The sequence below is a fragment of the Cyclopterus lumpus genome, chromosome 6 (assembly GCF_009769545.1).
Source record: "Cyclopterus lumpus isolate fCycLum1 chromosome 6, fCycLum1.pri, whole genome shotgun sequence".
NCBI classification, from domain to species: Eukaryota; Metazoa; Chordata; class Actinopteri; order Perciformes; family Cyclopteridae; genus Cyclopterus; species Cyclopterus lumpus.
In genome coordinates this window covers 20,777,608-20,795,209 of record NC_046971.1, presented here as the reverse complement: position 1 = coordinate 20,795,209, position 17,602 = coordinate 20,777,608, and the positions used below count along the sequence as shown (strand labels likewise).

The 17,602-nt window shown below is 41.2% G+C and overlaps 1 protein-coding gene across 4 annotated transcripts in view; it reads right to left on the bottom strand.

The window, feature by feature from the left end:
- Positions 1-13: 13 nt before the first annotated feature.
- The window catches only part of cbfb (core-binding factor subunit beta), a 31,772-nt gene continuing 14,183 nt past the window's right edge, over positions 14-17,602 (bottom strand). Inside the window, exons 4-7 of one of the 4 annotated variants that reach the window (XM_034535710.1) lie at positions 9,529-9,645; positions 9,322-9,417; positions 7,576-7,637; positions 14-2,902 (exon numbers count right to left, since the gene is read on the bottom strand). In XM_034535710.1, coding sequence (XP_034391601.1) covers positions 7,608-7,637; positions 9,322-9,417; positions 9,529-9,645 — 243 coding nt within the window. In that variant the 3' untranslated portion in view covers positions 14-2,902; positions 7,576-7,607. The remainder of the gene's footprint in view (positions 2,903-7,575; positions 7,638-9,321; positions 9,418-9,528; positions 9,646-17,602) is intronic. The other 3 variants (XM_034535711.1, XM_034535708.1, XM_034535709.1) reach the window with 3 other exon arrangements.

The window sequence follows — 17,602 nt, the reverse complement described above, 5'->3', positions numbered from 1 at the left end:
AGAAAAACATGCATGAAGTCATACCTTTTTATTATGAAAAACTTTGAACAACATTTTGAATTGAATATCTCATATTTCTGATTCCTCCAAGAGGACAAGCTCAACAATAAACAGAGAGAAAGGCAGACCACAGAGGAAGGAAAAACATACGGGGAGTGTGTACAAGTACTTCTTTGGATCTTGAAATAAAACCAAAATATAAATAACTTAAACAAACAAGAGAAACAGAAAGACAGTTATATGTTTTGCCTTAATGCCTGCATTAAGAAAATTGAAGGATGGAGTATCAACTAATGTGTTTACCAGGGTAACCCTCTAAATAATGGTAATGATACTGAGTGGGTGATGTCAAGACAGGGTGATTAACTGTGGTCCTTTCCTATCTACAACCTAGAAGTGTTGTCTTTTAAAATCAATCCCTTAACCTGAGCACAAGGTTTAAACCCATGAAGATAAAGTTGAACTACACATGCCAGATTGATTGATCTAAAATAACTGTGGTTGGACTTTTACACACAACGCTATCAAACTCAACTGAGACACTACAATCGACCGCTTATCACACCGAACGTGCCCCGATACCGAAAGTATGTTTTCCACATTCCTCAACAAATTTATCACTGAGTCACAGGGACATCAGTATGCTCTGAGAAAAATTAAAGGTTTTAAGCTTCTCTCCCCAGTCTTCCAAATGGAAAAATAAATGACAAATGCTTCAGTTATCTGAATTAAATCCTCCCATTCAGGATAAAAATCCTGCATGTTTTTTGTTATGCCCCGAGCGTGATGATATGGTTACCATTGACACATTTGTTACCATTTCAACTTAAACCGTTCCTTTATGTTGGTCTTTTAAAATGAAATTACCTTTCTGTAGCCACGGGCTGTGGTATCAACTTTATCATGATCAATTAGCTTTTTGTAAAATGTTACTCTCTTATCAATCAAAAGTTTTCTCAGCTCATCTAAATGCTTAATAAGTCAGACTGAGGGAAAATAAAAGCATGAATAAAGAAAATATCTTGGTTATAATAATTGTAATAAAACAGTTGAGTTCACTAAACGTAAATCACACTGGAAAATGAAATGAGCCTCTAGTTGCACAATTTACAAATAAAAGGGCTTGAGTCAATCCACATTCAATGTATTTATCCTAGGAAGTGGATTTCCTTAAAAACAGACCATAAAAATAACATTCAAAGGAACACATTAAACGAAAGCAACAAAAGTCCTCAAAACAACATTTCTGGAGACGTTTTGTAATTTTCAACTCAGTTTTACATAAAATAGCCTACCGCTGCTACTACTAGTCCATAACAAAGCTGACAGATGAACATAAAATGAATACATATACAGAGGTGAGAAGTAATATAAAAACATCATGACTTTCACACACACAAAATTATTTTTAAAAAAAAACCGTTTCATAGTGCTGTAACAGGACAGGGAATAATATCTCGACTGTATTTAGGCTTTTACAGTCCATTAATGTGGAAGGATATCTGATTGATCGATCAATAGATGGATTCTAACTAAATTAGATTGATACCACAGACTGTACAATCTATGACCTGGTAAAAAAAATTAAGGTTGATTTCAATCCCATTTTTCCATAGAGAAGTGACAAGTAATATGAGACACATGAAACTGATGTGTATGATGTGTTTTTAAAGAGGTTATGAACATATGTATTTTCTGATTTGATTAATTGAATGTTATAGTTGGATGTTACCCCGTCTAGTGAAAACCACATATCTCCAAAAAGGAAAAAGCGGTTTTCTGTTTTGGAACAATTCATTTTTGTTTTAGAAAACCCAACTGTTTATTTAGCTTATTAATTAGTACATGTTTCTTGACTCACAAAGGAATATTTAAATCCTTCAGTTTTTCTGGGGGGAAAAAAAAAATATTCAATTTGGAGCCACATGGTTTTCACTGGACGGCGATGCTCTGGTATGATGACTCTTCTGCACTGAAAAAGCAATACACTTAATGAAGTATCCCCAATTTCATGCACAAGGTTGGGTTAATGTTTGTCTGACATTCACACCAGATCACAAGTCCACCTGGGTGACATATCCTGGTTAAATAAAACAAAAAAGAAGCACTTTGTCGAGCATGCTACTGCTTGGGTCCACGACGAGAGCACGCCTACATTTGGCTGCACAATGACATCACCTTGGATCACCCAGGGATTCCTTACCAGAGCGCTGTAAAGAGAGCGCTCTCTTGTAAATAGGCTGCATATAGGGAACAAGGGAGAACGTGGCCTGTTTGGCTTCATGCATATCAAGAAAATCCACGTGGAGAACAAGTCTGATTGTATCACATAGTGCAAAAGCCTTAAGAGGACGAAGGTCGTTTGAATTGACCCATACACCCACCCACCCCACAAACACACCCAATGATGTTCTGATTGCTTCCAGAGCCAAAGATATCAGAGTTAGTAGCAGTTTTCTTTGTTATTCTTCCTCGTTCGAGGTTGTTGCTACAGAACTTGTGATTTTACAGTCATCTCACCAGATCATGAATATTATAGAACAGCAAATATTTCTTAATGCTAAAATCTGGTATAATTCTCTCTGGATGCCCTCTTCCAACCTGTTCTTCCATTATCGATTTATCCTTTTAAAATTTAGGAAGTTTACTTTCTTGTAAATATGTCAAAAATCTTTGCAAATGATCATATCAAAGCTTTTTGGAAATAATAGTGAACAATTGGTCAGCAATTGCAGTTTCAGTTGACTTTTTATCAGTTGACTATTGAAAGTGAATGGACAGTCAGCCCTGGTTTTCTCCTCTTCCTCTTTTCACTACTTCCTCTTCCTCATCAGCGCATTTTGTGTTCCACGTCAGCGTTGGCCATGTTTGTGCCATGTCTGGGGTCCTGCTGTCGTCTAGACTGGGGAGAGAGAGGGATGGAAGGATGAAAAAGGGGGAGAGGAGAGGGGAGGAAAAGAGAGAGAGTGATGGAGAGAGACGAGGAGAGAAGACAGGACGAGGGACATGGGTAAGATAGCAAGAAAGAGATTGGAGACAAAGAGACGATACATTAAGTACAGTTAACAGATCAGACATAGTGTAACACTTTACTTGAACATTAGGTTCAAATATGTTTATAGGTATAGACACATAATCATAAATTATTACAACTGAATAAACACATACAATGGCCTTATATCTCCTTACCACAACTCATAAATAATATAGGTGAATAAGCTACAATGTTATGAAAAGTAACCTACAAGGACCCAAATGTGAGAATAACTGTACTAAATTAATCCACAACTATTAACCAAAAATAAGTTGCAGTTCCACAAACTGTCACTAGAGGTTGCCAGAGAACTGTATCATTACAAAGCTCAGTGCTGCTGTTTATACACTTTACTGATGTTGATATTTTAGTCAAGGACAGACAGACAGACAGAGAGACAGGCAGACAGGCAGACAGGCAGACAGGCAGACAGGCACACAACAAACGGATCATTAGGTCATCATTAGGAGTCATCAGTATGACAAGACCTTTAAATATATTTCATGGCTGGGTGTGTTTGTGAGCCCCGTTGCGTGACCTGCTCCTGATGTAAAAAAGAAAAAGAAAGTGTGTGGAGAGGTGAGGCAGAGAGCAGGGCAGACAATAATGCAGACAGAGATAGTAAAGGGGTCGCTTAGTTCAACTGGAATATAGTTTGTGTCATCTCAATGACTCACCATAATAGCAACATACACACAGTCACATGCACACACACGCAAACAGTGTGTCATACTACCATTTTCTAACAGCCAGACTGACTCCAGTCTCCTCTTGCTTGATGCTGCTTAATCAAAACTGCTGCTATCAGATTAGGACGTGATGAGGAGCCACGATGAGTCTTAATTGTTCAATTAACATTGAATTGCAGAATTGCCAAATTAATTACAATATGAGCTCAATGTGTGGAATAATGTTTTACAAAATGATATACATCTGGTATGATGCAGTGGTTCTCAACAATTTGCTATCAATTTGGAAGTTGAAAAGAAGAAAAATAAACGTTGCCAAAATGATCTGATTCCTATTATTGCAGACGTTTTGACTCGTCATAGCTGGAAAAGCACAGGTGCAGATAAACACATTAACAGTCCGCTCCAGCAGTTATTGCTGGAGCGGACTGTTAATGAGTTGATTTGACTGTGTTTGACATGCCAACATGTGCGATGTGAGAAAGGCACATTCAACTTAAGTTTCACTTCACATTTGTTCATCATGTGTGGAAATGTAGAGCATGCCGAATAAATCAAAGTCAAAGAAATGTTAACCAAACACTTGGTTTAACATATGAGTTCCATGTTACTTTAAGTGTTTGGAGTGATATAAAATACATTCAGATTATGTAAATATTCTATAAAAGCCTGTAGAGATGTGAATATGACTACGGAGGGCTCTGAGTTTACGAGGTGAATAAACAAACAACATGACCACTGTTTTCACTCAGCTGCTGCATCATGGCTGTTGCGCAGTGTTTGTCTTTGTAAAGGGAGCGGCCTTTGCTAATCATAAGGGCAGGAGAGCTTTCTGTATTGATCTACACACAGATGGAAGCCTGCTGGCCCATTCTAGGCTGCTTAACCACAACTCAATACTGGAGAAGAGTGCGTGTTTGTGTGTGAAGTGACGAATTTAGAGATCTGCTATATCTGCGAGATTGTGCACATGTGACTGTACAGTATCTAAATGTGATTGCGTGCGTGCGTGTTTGTGTTTGTGTGTGTGTGTGTGTGTGTGTGTGTGTGTAAGTCAAAGCAGAGGGTCTGATGGTGATCAATACTAATGATATATTAATGCTTTCAGTGCCAGCTCATTATTCACCATTCTGAGCACTTGGAGAAGTGTGTGTGTGTGTGTGTGTGTGTGTGTGTGTGTTCTTCCAGATCAATCCCTTCCCAATCCATCATTTTGTCAAGTGCCTTCTGACCTTGAATGACTGGAATTTCACTTCTTTTGGATGTAAAATGTTGTATCTGCCAAAATTAGGCTTGATTGATTGAAGGGGAACAGCTTTATAATCTGTGAACGCCCAGTGAACCAAAATACTTTCCTGTTGTTCACTGTAATTCAATTTACACTTATTCTGACTTTTAGTGAGATGTTTCATGGTTTAAGTCATGTTCTCTTCATGTTTTTTCAGATTGAGATTGTGTCTTGAAAAATGTTACATTTTTAGATGGTGAAAACCATCAGTGTTGACTTCAGTCTAAATATCATAGTATGCCACCTTGTGTGCACTCCAGATACGCAACTAATACTGGAATTGTATTTTTCAGAAATATAATTATTCATGCACAATGTAAGCATGAAACATGTCCCTAACGTATCTACTCCTCTTCTCTCTCTCTCTCTCTCTGTCTCTCTCTCTCTCTCCCCCCCTCTCTCTCTCTGCTGCCCTCTTTCACACACTGTTCTTCTGCATTTCTGCTGCTCTGCCTGATCATCTATTATTTATTTATAACAGACAGCATCACCATTTATGTTTTAAAAATGTTGACTGTAAATATAAATGTTTTATTAGACTTTATGAATTAAAAAAACACATTCAGTGACTTCTGTCCTTTTTTCTTTCTGTACAGTACATACAGATACATAGATCACCAGCTATCTAGGGAAGAGAGACAGAGGTGGAGTTCAGACCACAGTAATACAGAGGCTGAATCTGTGCAGCAGATTTTACATCGGCTTGTCGAAGCCTCTGCAAGACAATAGGAGAAGCATATGAACTAAATCCTCCCTTACTCCAACATTAGACTATTTACCCACTATTCTTCCTCTGGACCCTACACACTTTATAGAAGTCATTACTGCACTGTGCAGAACAAAATAACGAACAAAAACTAAAGCAAAATCTGAACCTAGAATTACCGCCTTGTGTTGTTTGCCTCCACCAAGCAGTCATGTTGCAGTTTGCATCCATGTCTGGCCAAAATTTCATCACATCATAATTGTATCCTAATAGACATTTGTGTGTAATTGTCAAAATTAGCTTATGAATTCTTTGAAGTTATAGCCCAAAATGTGTATTGTGAGGTCACTGTGACCGTTGACAACCAAAATGTAGTCAGTTTATCCTCGAGTCTCGGGGGACGTTTGTTCAAAATTCCCCCTACGCGTTCCTGAGAATGGGACGGAGAGAGCGACAGCCCGAAAACATGATGCAGATATAACATAGATATAAATAACATGATATCCATGATTTCCTTACTCTTAAATAGACAATATGTCCAGGGCCAAGAAGAGGACAAGAGTTGTTAAGGATTGTAAAAATGGACGGCATAAGAAACGCCACAAGGTCTACAAATTTGGTCAAAGAAGAAGTGTTTTGATTGAGTGCATTCATCAGAAAGGCCAGGGAGTGAACTGCATGCAAAGAAAAACAGATAAAACGAGCACATGGTGGCAGAGAGAACAACTACATGTTTGAGGGCCACAGAGATATTGCTCCAACGTGCAGCTCCAGCAACATAAAAATGCACTTGTGTTAAATTGCTTTGTGAATTGAGAGAGAGAAAAACAGCACACACTAAAAAAGCATCCATGTTTTTGTGCTTGTTCCAATTTGCTCCTAGAGACCATATATATTTGTTCTTTTAAAGGATTACTTAGACGTTTTCAGAAATGTCCTCTTCACTTTCTTGCCAAGTGTGGGGTGATAAGACTGATCACCGCGCTCATATTTATCCATTAAATATTAAAACTACAATCAGGTGCTGGTTAGCTTTGTTGAGCACAAAACCGGAAGCACAAAACAAACTGGAAGCAGGAGGAAGAAGACGGCATTGGGACCAGAATGCAACACAAAGTGGGACAAAGTCTCTATTTTTCTCCTGAATGATCAGTGCCAAATCGAATGCCTTTTTACAGAGTGCATGTGTTTGAGGGGATAGTGACGGGTATTTGTATTGATTCAGCAGGAGACACATGGTTTTCTCTTTCCCCATGAGCCTCGGGGAGGAAACATGAGATCAGTCAGATGAAAGATGACCTTCAATAAATGCCCTTCTGTCTTTTCTTTCATGTCTGGCTGCACCCCCCCCCCCCCCCCCTTCTCACCCCTCTGTACTCTTCAAATGCTGTGTTTCCTTTCTCTCTAATTTGTGCCGGGCCATGTGCTGCAAAGCTGTGGTAGGTCTTGTAGGGGATGTGGATGATGATGATGATGATGATGTGTGTGTGTGCGTGTGTGTCATTGTGCGTACTAGCTATGAAATGGTTACATCTAGCCGTTTCTCTCTCTCACGCACCCCCAAGCATTACACAAACAGCATCAGATATTATTGTCATAAAATTCATTAGAAGTGCATGCATATCCATGAACAACAGACACACTAACAACACACACACATACGTAAAAATGTAACAAGAAACAGCTGCCTGTGGTCACACACAGAAAATAACAGACAAACACAGGAATGCACATACATGTATCAAACATTTGGACACACACATAGTTGCGCACACACAACCGCACACATATGCACACACACACAGGGTGGTTTAGTGCATGACAGTGTGATAGATGGTGAGAAATAAAGGACACAGACCCTGTTCTTTTCTGCTGGCTGTCTGTGTGTCATCAGTCCCAGATTTTAGAAACCACAGGGTCCTAAAAAATAAACAATTTGGGATTCATTCTTAACTTCGTCAACTTAAGAAGGATTGATCTCCCCAAAGCCTTGCTGGGAAAGTTAGTTTGTCTCAAGTTTGGGATGGTCACAACATTCAAACTGACAATGTATAAATGTGTGAATCTGACAAACATGGCGATAATTCAATGTTATATCATTATGGTAACTATTTAGTAAATCAACTACTTTCCCTTCAGAGGCTTTTGGGACACCTGACAAAACTGAATCAGTCATTCAATAGTTCAATAATATCAAATTAAATAAATTATCAGATTAGATTTATTGTCAAACTGATCATGCACTAAACCTATGATTCAAACTTTTAAAAAACAAACAATTTAAATAAAAATATTATAAAAGCACACAACCACACGTCACACAACCCAAAGCACTAAGCAAAGAAAGCCAACTTCATTAAACATGCCAATCAATATAGAATAGAAATACAGTATTATGGCAAACATTAAAAAAATTAAATGCACTTTTGTGAAAAGCATCAAACATAATAAGTATCTTCAGTGCCAAATCATTTTCTGAATGTTTGCAAGCAATTTATCAGTATAAATTCTACTGATAGCAAGCTTAGCTTGCTTTTTAGAGCTATACATTTGTAAATCTATTTGTAAATGTACAGTTGGGTCTAGCCTAGCAAAGCCAGTCTTGTAATATCCCTTTGCTCTTTTTAAATATGCTGCACAATTAAATAGCTAGCAGCTTCAGTCAGACGTCAAAATGAGCCCTTCCTGCACCAGATAAATGAGCGACCCGCTTGAACATCTGTTGCTTCCCATTTTCAAACTGAAAAATAAATATGTTATGGGAATGGCTCACAAATTATTCTCAAAATCTGTTCCTGCATAAATTGAATTTGACTTCTTATTTAAATGAGTTACTTCACAAGGTAACGTAATAGCAGCTCATTAATGAGCTCCAGTGATGCAGATGTGTACTCAAGGTGTGGCCACTGAATCATCCCTTTTGGGTGTGCTTACAGGTGCAATAGGGAACAGCCAACAATGGTGGTGGTTGTGGTTAGAGGTATAACAGAATTGAAGTGAAACGATGTGTTTCACTATGGTATTAAGTTACCGTACTCTAATTGTTGATGAGAGGCAGGATGGTGGAAAGTCCCAATATTGTTTAAAACTAGACTTTATCACGTGTGTCATATTACATACATACATGAAATTTGGTTTCTGCATTTAACCCATCTTGAGTTATTGAGGAGCAGTGGGCTGCCGTGAAGCGCCCGTGGAGCAACTGGGGGTTCAGTGGCTTGCTCAAGGACACTTTGACATGCAAACTATGGTTGAGAGTGGGGATAGAACCAACTGCATTGCGGTTGCAGGACGACCACTCTACCCGTGAGCAACAGCCCCCTGTTTTTATTTAACTTTTTTCTTCTTCTGTGAACTGTGGTTAACTAACTGGTAGAACTCATAGTTCACAGATTGTTGTGAACAAATGACAGCACATGTTTAGGCAGACTAGAATCTGGATCTGACATTTAGGCTGGCTTCGCATGGCTAAGTTGGTCTCAAGAGGAAGCAGATTTGTCCTATAACAGTTGGAGCTACCCTGTCTAGTAACAGCCCACTTCTCTTTATTTACATGGCCGACCAACAGGCCCTCCATAAACACCACCTTCACTGGGCCTCTCACCTCCAGATCTTCTCTGTGTGATCGGTCTCTGTCTTCAAAGTCTCGGGTTCTGCGTCGGGCCTCTTCAAACGATGCCTGGGCCAAAGCGTCCTCTTGCTGCACACACACACACACACACACACACACACACACACACACCGAGTGAGTTTAGTTTAAACAAGGAAAACCTAATGACGTTTCTCAATCTGTAAACATGTGTTGTGTTACCTGCGCCCTCTCTTCATCATACTCCAGGTATCCCATCCCATCCAGCCTCTGTAGGTCGATCCAACCTCTCCAGGTCACACACACACCGTTCAAAATCATGGGAGCCTTTAAATAGACCTGGTGGGAGAGAGACAGAGAGCGCAAGAGAGAGCGAAAGAGAGAAGGTTTAGATCATATAACAGACATTTTCAGTCAACAGTTTTGAAATTGTTCAGTTATAATCCTCTGCTGGTAACGTTCAAACACCATCATGTTGGGAATAAACCCAAGATGAACTCTCCTTCATTAAATCTATGGAAAAAAAGCTACATGGAAAATGATGAAAGCAGGAGGTCTGAGATCTGATGCGTTTACAGAATGTGGCATCACAAGGGGACAGGTAGTGGAGGGACGCTACAGAGTGGCCACCAGTGCAAAAACTACATCTCCCAGCCTGCCTCACCGCTCACCCAGCTGCAGCTGCTTAAGGCACCTGATTGAGGCAGGGCTGGGAGACTTAAGGGAGAGCACCTGGGAAGGAGAAGGGAGAGCGGAAGGTGAACCCACGAGCACCTGGAAGAGGACAACAAGGGAGAGGACCTCGTAGCCTGGATTCACCAGGATTGAGTTTTTGTTTGGTTAATTAACCACTTTCTCCTCCGGGATGTTTTGTGTTACCTAACTGGACCTTTTTTTTGATACTTTGTTGTTTTTGGATGTTACCTTGCTGGTGGGATGGGAAATAAACCTGGACTTTTTGTTAAATACCCTCGGACGTGCCTGTGTTCATCTCTCTCTTTGCACCGCCCCAGGCTAGCCTGTCCTAGCGACAGCCCGTGACACTACAAGAACTATACAATAATGATTCTCTTTTTCTAATGTTTTTTGGGGGAAAAACAGCTTAATATGACCTCGAGTTACATACAAAACTGCAATTCTAAAATCGGAAACCGTCAGCTGTTTTTCCAGAATAATAAAAAGCTCATTGTTTGGGTGATGGTGTCCGTCCCACCTCCACACCCATTACTGCTGTGAAAGAGCAAAAACCACCAACTACGTCAAAACCTCTCCAGTACAATTGGGTACTGCTAGTAAAAGACACACACACACACACACACACACACACATTGGAGTGCATTTACATATGTGTGCACGTGTGGAATCAGTGGTTAGTGTGTTTCCATGAGTGTGTGTAACCATCCATGACAGTCCCGTTAAAGTGGAAAAGTAAGTTGACGGATCCGAAATAAAAGGTATGCCTAAAGACATGTTCTTCTTCTGTGTGTGTTTTTTGTGTGTGCGTAAATCTTCATTGAGTTTGTGACTTAGATGTATTCACACACTGTCAGACATACGACTTTGTGGCATTTTATTTTGGGATAATGACCTCATTTATTTATTGAAAGTAAATGCCATGTTGCTTCAGTTCTCATGGGTCTCCAATTAAGACTCATGAGCCTGATATTAACAAATACGGTACAAAACATATCAGCAGACTGCCCACAAATCATTACGTCTGTCTTGTTTGACCTTGTGTTGTCTATTTTGTCTATCTGTGAGAGGGAGAGCAGGGTAGTGGGAGAATGAGTCATGATAATAAAGGCATTAGAAGTTTTTACTTGTATTCTATTAACCCATTTCTCTTCTTCGTGCACTCTGAGAAGTGCAGTGGCCTGTCTACAGCGTCAGACTGTCAGACTTTTGTAACCCTATCGGCAGCTTAGGAGCCAAATATTTCCCTCAGGAGTTGGTGCAGACAAAAACAGAGCAAAAAAAAAGAGAATATTGGACATACATTTTTCTGGTGGCCAAAAGCCCAATGCCAAAAAAGCTGTTTGATCTTGTCTTTCAGCCATAAACGTGATCAAAAGCTTGATAAAGCAGGATACAGTAAATGTGCAAATGTTTTGCTTTCTTTATTTCTTCTTTTTTTCTCAGTCTTCCTCTTTTCCACAGCATTAATTTCCATGAGTAATAGACAACAGACAAAGAGACGCAGTGAAACACAGACACCGTCAGTTTTTTTCCCAGGGTAGAACGTTTTCAGATGGTATTTTTATCTGAGTAAACAAGTATTTAGGAATAAATTAACACAATCAAAAGCACTCCCAAAATGCACACATACACACAGAAGACTGGATGTTTCTGTGGGACACTGGGCAAGCTCCACGTTCCTGCATTTTTACACCGGCTATTTTTGGACAGGCTCTCACAGGGATCTCTTTTACCACAGCTACCCACAATGCACCAGGGTTGCAGGGGAGGCCGCACTCCAAGGTTTTTTTGTGTTTATTCAAGTTAATCTTTTTTGTGTGAGTGTGTTAGGGAGACAGAGAGAGGGAGAGAGACAGAGAGAAAGAGAGAAACAGAGAGACAGAGAGAGAGAGAGAAAGATGGCTTCCACATCTGTGGGGCTGCGTGGTGCTTTTAAAAGAAAGCTTCATTTGCTTGACAGGGAAAACGTCTGTGTGTGTGTGTGTGTGTGTGTGTGTGCGCGCGAGCATGGGTGTATGTGTGTGTGTGTGTGTGTGTGTGTGTGTGTGTGTGTGTGTGTTAGGGGAAAATATGTAGAAACGGCCCAACCACAGACTTCCTCTGAGAGAGAACCATGTCAACCCCCACATCCACACACACACACACACACACGCACACACGCACACACATGCACACGCACACACAAGGCAGGAGAACTCATACACTGCAGACCACTGTGAATAAGAAAAGGAAGCAGTATGAAATGGGGTGGACGTTCAGACTAAACCAAGTTTCGTAAAGCAGCTCTTTGCTTTAGGTCTAGCCAACCTTGTGGGACAACTGGAGTTTATTGATTTGTATTTACCTGCCAGCAATACAAATGATGAGTAGGGTTAAAAACATCTGGGCATGAATATAAATACTCCACTACAGTTGTAGCTAATAGTTACTTTGCAGATTAAGATTTTACACATTTGGAAATAAATGTGTAAATAAAGACATATGGTAATCTTGTAAAATATTATGATGCATTGGCAAGCTAACTTAACCCTTCATAATATGTGGAGTTTGCTTGTAAACAAACAAGTTCAGCTTCAGTGCTGCTCACTAAAACACATGGTGTGTTTCTCTGAGCTCTAGCAAATGTGCTAAATGCATTTCCTTCCACATTTTTTTTAACCATTTCAAATCCAGCTTTGTTTGCATAAAGCACTGGAGGCAGTTGCAAAGACTTTAAGTGATAACAGCAACCAGCTGCAGCCTTGTGATTCACCATGGTATCATGTTTGAGGTCATTCACTGGTCTGCCTTTCTGTGAATTATGAGCATAACCTTTTATTTTTCTTACATTTTAACCCAACACCATGCTGAGACCTGAACATACTAAAACAGCCTTCAGCCGGCGAGTCAAATCTCTCCTTTATGATCTCGACCACTCCAAGAGCGGTGTGTGTGCATTTGTGTGTGTAAGTGTGTTGGCAGACAGTGTGTGACGCAGATGTAGAGGGATGTGTTGGCATAGTGCCTCTCATTCAGCCTTGTGCCAACCATCTAGTCAGCACAACTGCCCACTGCTACACACACACACAGACACACACTCACACACACACACTCACACAGACCAGTGCCCATGAGGTGTGTGAACACAATGAACACTTCTGTTTTCAGACTTGTGAAGTCTTCCTCTCCCATGCACACGCATGCAAAAATACCCGCACACACACACACACACACACACACACACACACACACACTTGACACATTCAAATAAATAGCACAAAGATCTAATCATGCCTCTTTTAATTCCTCGTTCACCACGACTATCACTGCCTCTCTTTATTTTTTCTGAGAGTATGGCTGATTAGTGCAGTAATTATCTGGTTATTCTCCAGAAGAATGTAACACCAATGACTGTCAGAGCATCTGGAAGACTGTGTTACTTTCAAAAAGTCAACATCAGTGTGTGTGCGTGGATCGTTTAGATTAAAGATGAGCTTTACCGACTGTCTGGAAATATGTGTGTTTGTGTGTGTGTGTGTGTGTTATTCACACAATACACTTTTGTGTGGGTCTGAGTCAGCAGCCAGTCACAGACAACTCATGCTCTCTCGTTCTCTTTCTTTCTTTCTTTCTATCTTTATTGTATCAAATATCATCAAATACCATCACCTCATTATCCTCTGAAAAAAGAAAAAAAAACAGCATTAGCATAGCTGCCATGACAATATGGCACTTAAGTTCATATCACATAAATCTGCGCCACAACACACACACACACACACACACACACACACACACACACACACACACACACACACACGCTGAAGCAACATAAGTATACTAGCATGGTACTCTTAACTGCATGATCACTCTCTCTCTTGAAACACTGAAGACCTTTGTCAGGTCATATGTTTTCTATTGCAAATGAATTGTTCACTGGTTTACTGGTAGTTTGGATTTCCATTGTGAGTTGGTCCCAGCCAGTCTGTAACTGCCTGTAGACACATAATGTGCATCATTGCCATGCAAAGTTCTCTCAAGGTATACCGGAGGGCCCAACACCACTGTTTGTTCCTATGGCTAGGCATGGAAATATCATGCAAATCCACACAGGAAATACACAACCAGACAGAGAGAGAGAGAGAGTTTAGATATCAAATAATGCAATTTTAACTAAGCAGAAATCAAACACAAATTCAAATAATAAAGAATTAAAAATGTATTATGTTCCTTTTGATTAAGACATAATTCATCTATCCTGTAAATGCCCCCACTGCGGGACTAATAAAGGATTATCTTATTTTATTTATTTTCTATCACTTTGTAGCGATCTGTAATCTCTACCTCACGACCTATCCTGCTAACTTCCGACCCCCCCCCTCCCTCCCCCGCTGTGTACCTGTCCGAAAAGAGTGACAAAAGCGGAAATGCGGGGCGGCGCATAAAGGGGAAAAGAGCACTGGTGTTCGGCGCTTACGATCGGAGTGAGGTTTTACGTCCGTCAGCTTGTTTTCGAGGATTATAAAGTGCGCGCTACCGGGAGATCCGAGAGTTGTCAGGACATCAAACAAAGCAAATATGTCGATGCTCATCAACCAATTGCCCTGCAAACACTCTGACCCACGCTGGGATATATTCCTTAAAAACAGAAAATTCCCCAGGCCAGCTGCACTCTCTCACGTCCACTCCTGCATACCGTACCACTACAGTTGATGGTGCCTTTGAGACTAGGCCCATGGGAAGGTAGCGCCATTGTGGACACAGGTTCCTCGTTCACTCTGCTAAATCAGAACCTGTGGACAGCAATTAAGGACACATGGAACCAACACTTGATTCCTTGGACTAAAGGTTCCATATACCTGGTGGATGGAGAAGCAAAACAACCCTTATGTCAGAGTGAGGTGGAGTACACTCTACATGGGAAGACATGGAAGCAAACAACTGCTGTACTGTCCTCTGAAACATTGGCATTTCCATGTGTGCTGGATCTGGATTTCCTTTTTCAGAGTGGTATGCAACTGGATATTGCTAATAAGGCATATTGGTTTAGAACCAATGAACGAGAAAAATTCCATTTCCTGATGGAAAACGTAAATGACCCAGAGCCTACCCAACATTGTGCATTTTTTTTCTGCTGTGGCTCCTGCTAGCATTTCTTCTACTGCCGCTGGAATTATCTCAGAAACCTGCAGGCAAGCAATACAGGATGTTCACCTCGACCCTAATGGAAAAAGGTAGTTATTGTAACAACTTCAAGAAAATGCGGATGTCTGCACCACGTTGGGGCGTACGGACCTCATGCAACATAAGATTTTTGTTACACGAGAGGTACCAATTCGACAAAAACCCTATTGTGTATCGCCGACAAAACTACAGGTGATGAAGAGACTCATTGAACAAATGTTGACAGATGACATCATCAAACCTTCATAATCTGCCTGGGCAGCTCCAGCTGTGCTAATTCCAAAGAAAAAAAGTGTGGATCCTAGATTCTGTGTGGACTTTAGGAAATTAAATTCTGTAACCCTGGATGATGCATATCCTCTCCCAACAATAAAGGAGATCCTGGACTCTCCGGGGGGAGCCAAGATTTTCACTACCCTGGATCTCAACTCCGGACACTGGCAGATCAAGATGGATTTGGAAAGTAGGCAAAAGACTGCCTTTGTCTGTGGTAAGGGCTTGTACCAGTTCAAAGTCATGCCCTTTGGATTAAAAAACGCCCCGGCAACCTTTCAGCGGTTAATGGAGGTGGCACTAGGAGAACTCAGAGGAAGGATCTGTTTTGTATACCTTGATGACATAATAATTTATTCACAAGACCCCCACCACTTTTTTCATGACATCCAGGCAGTCTTGGATAAACTCAGACAAGCAAAGCTCACTGTGAACATGAAGAAGAGTCACTTATTTCGTGAATCCCTCAAATTCCTTGGGCACATGGTGTCTGCGGCTGGGGTTCAGGTGGACCCTGAGAAGACCAAGGCAGTGGAGGAGTATCCGGTGCCGAACAACTTGAAATCTCTGCAGAGATTTTTAGGCATGGCGGGGTGGTACCACCGGTTTGTACCAAATTTCTCGCAAGTAGCAGAGCCACTTAACGCCCTTAAAAGGAACGATGCAAAGTTCAGGTGGACCACTGAATGCCAAAATGCTTTTGAAACCCTCAAGCGACGTCTTGTGACAACTCCTGTGCTCGGTCATCCAAACTTCACCCTACCTTTTGTGGTCTATGCCGATGCCTGTGAAGTTGGGCTTGGGGCGGTGCTGGTACAACAAACAGGAATGGGAACGGAGGAAGTGCTAGCTTTCGCAAGTAGGAGCCTGAACAAGGCAGAGAGAAACTATTCCACTACCGAACTGGAGTGCCTGGCAGTGGTATGGGCTATCGAAAAGTGGAGATACTACCTTGAGGGAAGATTCTTCACTGTGGTAACCGACCACTCCTCACTTGTGTGGGTGTTCAAGATTCAAAAACCCAACACCAGACTGATCCAGTGGGCTCTACGTTTACAGGAATTCACATTTGCAGTGGAATACAGGAAAGGCAAGTACAACACGGTTGCTGATGCTTTGTCCCGAGCGACAGGCGAGAGTAGTGGACTTTCCCAGCCTATTTGTGCCATGATGCTGTCTGGTACACCAAACCCCATAAAATATCTTCTGATCTCAGATGAGGTCATATGGAAAGCACAGCAAGAGGACCTGCATATCCAGGAACTGTACCAGTCGATCCAAGAGAAAGGTGAAGTGATTGTAAGTGCCTACACCAAATTTGCTATCTTGGAGGACATGGTATATAGAGTCATCAAAATGGCCCATAAAACCATCTACCAGTTGTACATCCCTGAGCCTTTCCGGCATCAACTCCTACACAGCTTCCATGACAATCCTGTCTGGGCACCTGGGTCGGTACAAAACTTACAAAAGAATGTGGTCAGTGCTGTACTGGCCAAGACTGAGTTTGGAGGTCAGGGAATGTCAGAAGGTGTCAAGTGTGTCAAGCCTACAAACCCGAAAGCAGGAAAAAAGCAGGAATGCTTCAACACACCATTACTCAACGATATTGGGAGATGCTTGGAGTAGATCTGATGGGCCCATTTCCAAGGAGTTCACAGAGGAACCTGTACCTACTGTTTTTTGTGGACTACTATTCCAGATGGGTTGAGCTTTTTCCCTTGAGAAAAGCTACAGCTGAGTTTGTGTCAAAAACCCTACGCCAAGAAATACTAACCCGATGGGGAGTTCCAAACTACATCCTTTCGGACCAAGGACCCCAGTTTGTGTCCAATATCTTTGCGGATACCTGCAACGAATGGAACCTAAGGCACAAAATGACCACCGCATATCATCCACAAACCAATCTGACACAAAGAATAAACCGGACCCTCAAAACCATGATTGCATCATTTGTGGGAAGTAATCATAAAAAATGGGACGAACATCTACCAGAATTCCGATTTGCCCTAAATTCGGCTGTTCACAAATCCACTGGAGTGACTCCGGCCGAGCTAAACTTGTCCAGACCGCTGCGAGGACCGCTAGAGGCTATGTTGTTACCACGATTAAATTCCCCAGACTCGCCACCTTATCGCAAAATAGCTCAGCTTCGGGAAATGCA